Source organism: Aphelocoma coerulescens, chromosome 11, assembly GCF_041296385.1.
Source record: "Aphelocoma coerulescens isolate FSJ_1873_10779 chromosome 11, UR_Acoe_1.0, whole genome shotgun sequence".
NCBI lineage: Eukaryota > Metazoa > Chordata > Aves > Passeriformes > Corvidae > Aphelocoma > Aphelocoma coerulescens.
Window position 1 is genome coordinate 10,373,196 of NC_091025.1, and position 10,204 is coordinate 10,383,399.

Consider the following 10,204-nt stretch of genomic DNA (forward strand, 5'->3'; position numbering starts at 1 on the left):
TGGAAGCGCCCATGTTGGGGTGGCTCGTGTCCCTCGCGCCAGCGTTAGGTGCTGCCGTGGAGGTATCGCCGAGGGTGCTGGGTGCAGCGAGGGAAGCCGAGGAGGACTTAGTTGCCGGAGATCCAGCAGCAGCCCCGGAACAGGGGCAGGGGCTGGGAGCGGCGCTTTGGGACTGCCGGGGGCGGAGGAGGCGCCTGCGGAGCGCTCTCGGACAAGAAAAGGCAGAGCCTGCGCAGGAGCCTCTCCCGCGGCCGCCCCGTCGGGCAGGGCCGGCACCTCGGCCAGGCGCGGCCCGTTCACCCCTCGCCCGTCCCGGGCGAGCCCTTTCCCTGGCGGAGAAAGGTCCCCGGTTTCAGTCGGGCCGCGCCGCCGGGCGACCGCTTCCGCGCCCGCGAAGGCGCGGTGGAGGAATGCGGGGACAATGCGCCATCTGTCACCGCCGGGTCGCGCCGCGGCCGGGAGCGCCGCCGAGGGCGCTGATTTATGCTGAATGCGCCTTAGAAGATCTCGATGTAGACTTTGTCTTTCTCTGTCAGAGCCAAGTAAAAAGAAACAGCTGGCCTGAATTTTTAGCACCCATAATTAATTAAGAGCTTCATTCCTGGGATTTGATGATTCAATAAAGCAAGACCCTCATTCCCCTATGTGATTCCAGTGAATATCTACTCCACTCCAATCCTTTTGGGTCCCAAGACAGGGCAGATTAACACTCTTTTTCTGTGGGAGAGAAGGGAAAAAATGCCTCAAGATTGCATCTGAGGCGCACACAAAAGGTAAATTCAAAACTGCCACTTGTTCTCTGCAAAGGCTCCTTATTCTCCGCTATTGATGTATTTGTGCCAGGTTTTAAAGAAACCAGAGGGGGGATGAGGAATTAACATATTGCTCATTTGGAAAAACAGCCGGTTCTGGTTTTGGTAACACTTGTTCCCTTGCCAGCCACAGATGTCCTTACTAATAATCGTGGCAGGTCATAGAAAGAGGGGAGCGGGGGGATGGTGGGGGTGGGGGCGGGCGGGCTCCCCGGCACTCCCGTGCCGCTCCAAGCCTGCCCCGAGCCTGGCGGCTGCTGCTGCTGGGGCGGGCGAAACACTGCGGATCCGGGCGTACCGCACCGCCGGCTGAGGAATACCCGCGGGTGCGCACCGACGCTGGGCGCCGACCGGACCGGGCCGTGGGGACGAGTTTTCCTTTGTTTTCTTTTGGATTTTTTTTTTTTCTAAACTCATCTCAGTTTTGGGTTGAAGTTCCTGTACTTTTCCCTACTGCAACCCCCTGTGATATTTTTTATTCACCTCCTTTAAACTTGCTGACCGTGTGATTTCCCGTGTTTTCTTGGCGGAGGGGCTTTCACGTAGTTCCTAGGCATGACAAGAGAAGATGCTGTTCAGAATCTCTTGCCGGGGCGGGGGAGGTGTGTGGGGGGAGGTCCAATAAGCCAATTAGACGCGACCGCGCCGTCCCGGCCGCCGCGGAGGCTCCGCGCCGAGCGGGAGCCCCGTAGGTTAATCGTGACAATTGGAAAAGCAACACTGGCGGGGAGAGCAGCGGGGGGGATGTAAACACGGTCCGGGGTGTTGAGGGTCTAAATTAGGATTTGTTTTGTTTTTAAGCGTGAAAGAGGAAGCAGCAGGGCTGCGCCAGGCTCCCTGCCTCTCTCGCCCTCCGTCCCCGCAATTGAGAACCGGGACTGGAAGTACATGGGGTCCCAGCCGGAGCTCGGGGGCTGTGCTGGCTGCCGACCGCACCCCCAGTTCTCTTTTCTTCCAGGACAGAGAGAATTTTGCCGTAGATGGGATGGATGGGACCGATGGTTGCAGCCCTGAGCTAGCAGCCCGCCTGGGCTCCTGTCATCCCGGGCGCGCTGAGGTGTCGGTAGGCCCATCGGAATGGGCACAGCTGACCTCGGGACACTTGCCCGGGTTTCTCCGGGGAAGCCTCATCTTTCCCCGGGGACACGGCGCTTGGCTCGGACGGGCGTTGCGGGGGACGCCGCCCCGGCTCCCCGAGGCGAGCTGCCGCTTCCGCCGGGAGCCCCCGCATGTCTCCTCTAGGGTCCCGGATCCTCAGGCCACGGTCGCGTCGACCTGGAGACTGAGCTGTTCCTGCGGCCCCACGCGTGGGCTCTGCCGGGCCAGCCAGGTCAACACGCTTGTCGGCCGCCCTGGAAGGTTTTGGGGGTGATGTTGGACTGTCACCTGCGGGAGAGGGCGGCCCGTGTGCCGCACCCCGCTGCCACCTGCGCCGCTCGACCCGCGCCGTCGAGGCGGGGGGCGTAGGGGTCGCGGTCTCGCCGCCCCATCAAGGGCCTTGCCGTGGGGTCCGGGGCGGAAAGGGGAGGGAGTGGGCACGGAAAGGGGCGAGCGGTTTCTTCCGGGAGCGGAGCTGCGCCTCGCGGTGGCTGGGCCGTTCCCACCTGCGCCCCTGGGCAAGCACCTGCTGCCAGGCGCGCTGATGAAAGCCCGGTCTGGAGGACGCCACCGCCAACCCCGCTCTTCCCCCTCACCTCCCCAAAAAGCGCTTCGCAGCGGCAGCGAAGTCCTCCTGCCCCAAACCTCCGCGGGGCGGCCCGCGACCCTGCTCGCGTCCCGGGAGGGCTCCGCTCCCAGCGGGAGAGTCGCTCCCGGCCGTTCCGAGGGCTGCTCCCGAGTAACCTACGGCAGCTCTGACTGGCAGCAGGCGTTATTTTTATTTTAAGATATCCTCACTTCTTTTTATTTTTTTTTTAACAACAAATTAACATGCCAGGGGCAAAAAAGGCGAAGGCTGCCCCCTCCCCCCTACTCTCTTACGGGAAAAGAAACTGGTAAATTCGTGCTTATGTTAAAGAATGGCTATACAGTATATCTCCTGTGGCAGGGGAAAAGGGTGATGAATAAAATCGTTGTATGAAATCGTTTGGGCTACCATAATAGTTATGGTTTAAAATAGGCGACAGGCTGCAACCTAAAGGAAACGGTTAATTCCCTTAGGAATTTATACATCAAACGAAAACCGTATTGAGATCGCTAATAGACCTATTCAGAATAGCCCTGAGTATAAGGAATAGGGCTTTTGAACGAGCGAAGCTCCTAAGCTGCTTTGCAAAATAGCTTTTTCAGAGATGGGAAGATCAACTGCGGAAAGGTAGAACGACAATTTAAAAAAAAAAAAAATCCATAGCTAGATGAATAATTGAAACCTATTTATTTTGAGGTAGTCGTTCCTCTGTGGAACCTGTTGTCTCGGGAGCGCGGTCCTGAGAGGCTTTGTCGCTCCCTGTAGCACAGGGCGCTAGGGAGTTTCCCCCGAGTTCAGCCGGAGGCGGTCTCCGCCGGGAGGACGGGAACGGCAGAGCCCGGCGGGAGGCGGCCCGCGGCGCTTTGCCTCCAGCCCCGCACATCGGGGCTGCTTTTACCCGGCCCAGCTCTACCCTGCCCCTCGCCGCGAGAACTTTATCCCGTTTTAAACAAGGCAGGTGAGTCCAGTAAAGCTCACTGCTGCGCGAAAAATACGCCTGCCCGCAGGTCTCACCGACTGGAAATGAAATATCCAACGGAGCAATTCGAGCGGTTTTTTAAAAATCATTTATCATTAAAGAATGACAAAATAACAGACTATTATCCCAGGAATATTTGACTCTTCACACATTCAGTTGAAACAATTTTGATTTTAAACCAGATTATGCATAAAAAATTGTAAAACCAAGCGAATATGGACTGCATCTTTAAAACTCAAAATACAAACTACTATTTAAAATCCCGTAAAATGTAAATATGCATGAATAAACCTGTTACAGCTAATAAATGGCTCTGACAAAGTTGAAGAGATTACAAAATAATTATGACTCGTAAAGAAAAAAAAAAATCCAAGCAAACAGAGGGGTGTCTGGGCACCAGCCCCAGAGGTCCCAGTCATACTCCCATCACATCAGCAGCGTCGATGTCAGCGTACAGCTGACACACACAAAATCCACACTGAACAAGGAGAAACCCGTCCCCGAGGCTGGGTGCAGGAACAGTCCTCGCCGTTATTTCTTTGCTGGGACAGCCGCACCGGCAGGGACTGACTTTTGGTTGGGGGTTCCGCCCTGGGGTGCCCCTAATCCACACGGGGACCTGCTTCTCCCTGCCTTGGGCTGCGGAGCGGCAGAACGGCGCGGAGAGGGCTCAGGGCGCTCTCTGTCTCCGCACCCAAGGGACGTGTGGTGGCTGGGATTGCCCCGGCGACGCGGCCCCTGTCCCACCATCAGCCGCGGCGCTGCGGGCTTAGCGCGGAGCGCGGCCCCGCGGGACTCCCGCACGGCCGAGCGGGCGGCGGGAGCCAAACCCGGGCCGAGTGTGACACCTACCTGCCAGCGCCGGGAGCACCGCGCCCGCGGCCGGCCCTGCGCGGGGCTGCGCGCCCGCGGGCCCCGCCTGAACAGCCCCATCCCGCGAGCCGGGGGCAGCGGTGCTGCGCGCCGGGGCTGGGCAGCGGGGAAGGGAAAGGGGCCGAGGCGGCCCCCGCCTCACCGAGCGCCTTTGCCCGTGCAGTCGGCGGCCCCGGCTGCCACCGCAGCACCGCTGCTGCAGCGACGCGGGCTAAATCTGGCAGAAAATCGAACTCATTAGCAAAGTTCACCAGCTGATTGCTTTGCATAAAACACGACACTGATTGGGAGTAATTAGGTTAAAAGATGGGACTGCGCTTCGATTTGGTGTTTCTAACAAGTGCTTTTGTGCGTGGCCTGATTTAAGCCTTCACCTCCGGGAACAGCGTCCTTCCCGCACCCGGCCCCGTCCCGCTGCCGCCGCCGCTCGCCTCTCCTGGCCCCGCGGGCGGCTCTCGCCTCCGGAGCCCCCCGACCTTTTAGAAACTGCCTGTCACTCCCAAAAAGTCTTCAGTGAGATCCAAAATTGAGCCCCGCGTCTCATTTAAGACGTGCTTTTATTTTTCCACAGCTATGCACGTATCTAACAGTTTCAAAAAGAGAGTGGTTTTGATTCTGTTAAAAATCTCTTTTAATTAAATATTTGCATTTTACAAAGGCGGCTGCAGGGTTTTGGTTTTTTTTAATCTAATACGTATAACCTATTTCCTTTTTTTTGTCTTGTTTTTGCATTATACTTTAACTCACACCCAAGGAAAAAAAAAACAATAGGCATAAAAAATTAAATTAAACTTGTATATATATATTTTAAAACTATGAAACAATTCGGAAAAAGACACAGAAATGTATATATTTATATTACGAAAACAACATTAATGCCTGTACAGTTGTCTTGATTTCATAATTTACTTCAAAGATACTGTATTATCAATTTAAATACAAAAAAAGCTACATTAAATATACAGAATAAGATTTAATACAAATCTTTCTTCTTTGTGTGTGTGAGAGAGAGCGTGTCACTCGTTTGCTTTTCACTTGCTTAAGACATTTCTGGGCGGTTTCCACCCAGCCATTTCAAATAGACTCTATAAACTTTTGAAGAGGGTGGTGGGAGGGAGGGGAAGCTGGTCTTTTTCTGTTTGTTTTGTTTTTCTTTTGGTACTGGAAAAATAACTGCCAAAGCAATTTATTATTTCTCTCAAATAAATTAAAAAAATGAAAAAAAAATAACAAAACCACAGTCCCAGGAGAGGTTAGGGAGGAGAAGCCGATATTAAATGTTGGACATACCTTTCTTCAGTTCGTAAGGTGAGTCTTTGCAAAGGTCTACTTGGGACTGGCTCCTGATCATTTTAGTGTCTTTAGCCAGGCTCTCGGCTCTGCTGAGGACAGTCTGATTTAATCCATTGAAGTGGGCGCCGGGGGCGGCGGCGGCGGGGCCGCCGGCGGGGTGCCCGTGCAGGGCCCCGAAGGAGCCGTAGTTCGTGTAGCCGGGGTAGAAGGGAGCCGTGTAGTAGAGCGGCCGGGGCAGGACCGCCCCGTTGGGGAAAGGGCACTGCGCGGCCGGCGAGCGCGGCCGCGGCGGCGAGCGGGACGGGCCGCCGCCGCCCAGCACGGCGGGGCCGGGGGGTGCCGCCTCGCCGCCGGCCTCCTTAGCCTTGTCCGCCGAGGTGGCGATCTCGGCCAGCGACCAGAGCTTGGGCTTGGCGAGGGCTGCCTGCTGCGGCGAGTGGATGACGGAGGCGCCGGTGGCGGCGGGCAGCAGCGGGTGCAGGTCGGCGGCGTGCGGCGGCCCGGCGGCGGCGGAGGGCGGGCGGTACGGCGGGGGCTCCTCGCCGCCCGCCGGCGGCGGCCCGCGGCCCGCCGGGCACGGTCCCAGCGGCGAAGCGCCGGGCGCCTTGTGGGGGACGGGCGGCCCGTCGAGCCGCTCCTCCGCTAGCTCTTTGCAATCCGAGTCGCTGAGGCCGCTCTCGGCCTCCCGGGGGACGGGGGACTCCTGGAGGCGCTCGCAGCCCGGCGCTGCCTTGGGATCCGCCGCTCCTGGTAGGGGGAGAAAGGACAGGGGTGGGGGGGCAGCTCTCGGGCTCGCCCTGCGCCCCCAAACCCGCCCACCCACTTCGCCGCCCACCCCTCGGTCCCCGCCGTGGCCAGGCCCGCACTGCTGCCCGCCGGCTCCCCCCGCCCCGGCTGCCCGCTCGGGGGAACAGGCCGCCACGCCACGGCCGCCCCGCACCGGGCCGGGGGCAGCCCCGACGGCGCGGCCGCGATGACCCGGCCGAGGCCGCTGTCCTACCTGTGTCCGGCGTCCCGGGGTCCCCCTTCTCCTCCAGTTTCTGTGGCTCGTCCTCGTCATTTTTCTCCAGGTCGATGTTTTCCTCTTCCTCCTCGTCCTCGCTGCGGTTCCGTGGGGTCCAGGTCATTTTGTTCTCCTTCTTGAGCCGCCGCCGTGCGTTGGCAAACCAGGTGGAGACCTGGGTGAGGGTCATTTTGGTGATGATGGCCAGCATGATCTTCTCGCCCTTGGTGGGGTAGGGGTTTTTCCGGTGCTCGTTGAGCCAGGCCTTGAGAGTGGCCGTGGCGTCCCGCGTCGCGTTCTTGCGGTACGCGGGGTCCCCGTAGGGGTAGGAGCCGAGGGGCGCCGCGTACGGGTGGTACCCCAGGGAACCGGCCATGCCCGGCGTGTGGTCGTAGGGCGAGCCCTGGGGAGAGAGGGGAGAGCGGCCCGGTGGGGCGAGGTCAGGCGGCCGCGGGGCGGCAATGACAGGGCAAAGGCAACGCCAGGGGCCTGCCCGCGGCCCCTGCCCGCGGCCCGCCGCCTCTCCCCCAGCTCCGGGCCCGGCCCGGCTTCTCCCCGGCTCTTTCCCGGGAGGAAGGGCCTGAGGGCTCTCCGGGGCCCGTAGTCTCCGGCCCAGGAGACCACCGGCTGCCTGCAGCAATCAGCGGCTTTGCCCCAAATGCAGGAGCGGATAAGCAAGTGGGCAGCGCGGCGTGGGGGAGGACAGAGGCAGGGGGACTGGAGCCTTCCCCCCGCCCTGCGATCACGGCAGACAACCTGCCGGGCCCAGGCGGCCGGACGGGCTGGGCCGCTCCTCCCTGCCCAGGGACGGGAGGGGGAAAAAATAAAGGGAAGAAGAGAAAAGAGAAAAAGACGATAAAAGAGAAACAAAAAAAGGGGGAAGGGGGGGGGGGGGGTGGGGAAGGCAAGAGAAAAGAAAGAGAAAAGAAAAGGATACAGAAAAAGGGAAGAAGGAACTGTGAAACCATGCCCTAAAACATAGAAGAGAAGCTGAGCAAAACTCGCCGGTTTTTGGGGGAGCTGCGGGGCGCTGGCGGTGGCCGCAGCTCTGCGGTGTGGATGTCCCGCACCCGGACAGGCCCCGCGGTGCCCCGCGGGCGCGCACGGCGGTGCAGTGCCCTACCTTCCCCTTCACTTCCCCGCACAGCCCCGCGGAGCAGCTCGCGGCCATGGGATTAGAGCTCTGCAATATTTAAGCCTAATTATCGCCGTGCAGGAGAAAGTTGCCTGGATTTATCGCCCGGATTTCTCCCATCGCCGACCGGTCCTGGGTTCATTCCGTTTTCAATCACAAGTTAATTGTTGCAGAACTACGATTGATGCTTTTTATACATATTATTTTTTTCTTTTAATAGGGAGTGAAACCAGTCCCTGCCGGTCCCGGTCCTTCTCGCCCGGGCCCTGCCGGCGGCTCCCCCCGCGCCCGGCCCTGCCAGCCGCTGCCGCCAGCAACAGTGTGCGGCAGCGCACGGCGGCGGTGCGGGAAAGTTGGGCGGCGAGGCGAGGAGCCGCGCTCCCTTTTGTCCCCGAGATCTCAAAAATAAAATGGGAACAAAAAGCAGGCCCGGGAGGGGGGGGCAGGCGCCCGCGGGATGCCGTCGTGCCCGGCGCGGTGCCGGCTGCCCGCGGCTGCTCTTACCACGTAGGAAGTGAAGGCGGCGGCGGCGGCGGCGGCCGGGTCGGTGCCGTACTGGAGGTGGGAGTTGTAACCCGGGGAAGGGGCGGTAAAGGCGGTAGATCCGGCATAAGGGGAAAAAGCGGAGCCCGAAGAAGATCTCCCAAGTTCATCGGTCCTGGGTCCGGAGATCACGCTGGTGCTGTACGCAGGGCAGGAATAGAGAGCCAAGGACGCTGACGGCTGGTACAAGTAACCCTGAGGATACGACATGGCCAGGCGCACACATATACCCGGGAGCCCAAGGCGCCGGGAGGGAGCCGCCGCGCTGCCGGGTTGGGGCGGCTGCGGCCGGGGCTTCGCGGGCGCCTCTCCGCCCTCGCCCGCTGGGCAGCGGCGGCACCTTGCTCTGCGCCGGGGCTGCTGCTCCGCTTTCGCCTGCAGCCGGGCACCGCTTCCTCCTTTTTCTCCCCCCCTTGCTTTCCCCTCTTTCCCTCCCCCCCTCCTCTCTTTCTCTCTCTCTCCCCCTTGCACTGGGGGGCTTTTTTTTTTTCCCCTTCCTCCTCGCTCTCGCTTTCCGAAGGGTCCTGCCAAGATGCTAAGTTGGAAATTGCAGCTCCTGACGCCTTCAGCACGGCCCGGCGAGGCTCCTCCTTCGCGGGGTGTTGTCAGTGGAAGGACTGGCAGGACCCCGCTGGGCTGCCGCGGCCGGGCCCAACCAGCGGGAGGGCTCCGCGCTTCCCTGGCCCTCCCCAGCGCTCAGAGGCTCAAGTGCGCCGGCTCCTGGATTGCAGTCACCTCCGAGCCATTTAAGATCAGCTCCAACTTTCTGCATGTGCTAAATACCGTGCGGAGCCGCGCTGCGCCGGAATGCAAGCCAATCAGTATATGAAAAAAAAATAGATCTTTAATAAGATTTATTAGCCGCCCGGCTCCCCCTTGCACAGCCACCCCTCCTCGTGCTCTCTGCCCCTGCCCCTCCCTCCGCTAAATCACTGGAGGTGGGATATACGGCGGAGTGCTGCTGATGCTAGTTTTGATTTTCTTAACAAAAAAGGAGATTTTCGTCGGGGAAGAGCCGCAGCCCGGTCCGGTCCGGCAGCGCTGGGCTGCTCGGCCGGTCACTCCCGCGAGCAGGAGCCGCCTCGCCGCCGGACCTGTTGCGGAGGCTGTGCGGCCGGGGTCCGGCCAGGAGCGGGGATCAGCTTCGTGGGGCTCGGATTTAGTCTTTCCCAGCGCCGGTCGCGGGAGAAGGGCGATCCGGAGGGGAGCGGAGGGGGCTGAGATAGGTCCGCAGACACCGCTCAGAGCGAGGGTTTGCCCGCGGATCTAAGGAACACACAGGGTATCCTCTCCCCACCCTCGGCTCATTGAAGGGTCGAGGCGAAAGCAGATTAAAACCATATGAACTGGGATAAATCCCTGCCGATCAGAAGATGTAATCTCCTGTGATTCCACCAGATAGATTTCCCAACAGAAACATATCCCGATTTATTCCCTTCTCGCATTTTTTTTTCCCTTGCGGTTGAGGAAAGGATACTCCAGCGGCCGCGGACCCCCGGCCATCGGGACCCGCCATGCCTTTTGCGGTCGAGGGAGGGGGGCGATATCATTAGATTTATCATTTTAGAATTGATTTTATTTTGTAACTTTTAAATTTTCCGACCCTGATGCTCTCGCCGCGCTCCTCCGCGGGACGTACCCGGAGACGCGAGAAGCAGGGGTGTGTTTTAAAACGGGCAGGCCGGGACAGGAGGTACCCGTGTCCTCGTCGCGACACCGACGCCGCCCCGCTCCCTCTCTCCCTCCGTCTCCGGGGCTCCGTCCCGGCGGCGACATCCACAGCCCCCCGGCTGGGCGCAGGCTGGGACTTGCCGAGCGGCCGCGCCGCAGGGCCGGGGCTGCGCGGGAAGGGCCGGCCGGTCAGGGCGCGCTGTCCCCG

At 60.1% G+C, this 10,204-nt stretch overlaps 1 protein-coding gene across 1 annotated transcript; it reads right to left on the reverse strand.

The window, feature by feature from the left end:
* Positions 1-5,027: 5,027 nt before the first annotated feature.
* On the reverse strand, positions 5,028-8,722 carry IRX5 (iroquois homeobox 5). The gene is made up of 3 exons (XM_069027194.1): positions 8,287-8,722; positions 6,645-7,050; positions 5,028-6,391 (listed from the first exon to the last, which is right to left on the reverse strand). The coding sequence occupies exons 1-3, from the start codon at positions 8,533-8,535 to the stop codon at positions 5,625-5,627; spliced, it is 1,422 nt and encodes a 473-aa protein (XP_068883295.1). The 5' UTR covers positions 8,536-8,722; the 3' UTR covers positions 5,028-5,624.
* Between the last annotated feature and the right edge of the window lie 1,482 nt (positions 8,723-10,204).

Coding starts and splice junctions, on each gene's coding strand:
- IRX5 (XM_069027194.1), bottom strand. CDS start 8,535: ATGTCGTATCCTCAGGGTTACTTGTACCAGCCGTCAGCGTCCTTGGCT. Junction 7,051..8,286: donor CCGCCTTCACTTCCTACGTG/GTAAGAGCAGCC, acceptor CTCTCTCCCCAG/GGCTCGCCCTACGACCACAC. Junction 6,392..6,644: donor CCCCGGGACGCCGGACACAG/GTAGGACAGCGG, acceptor TCCCCCTACCAG/GAGCGGCGGATCCCAAGGCA.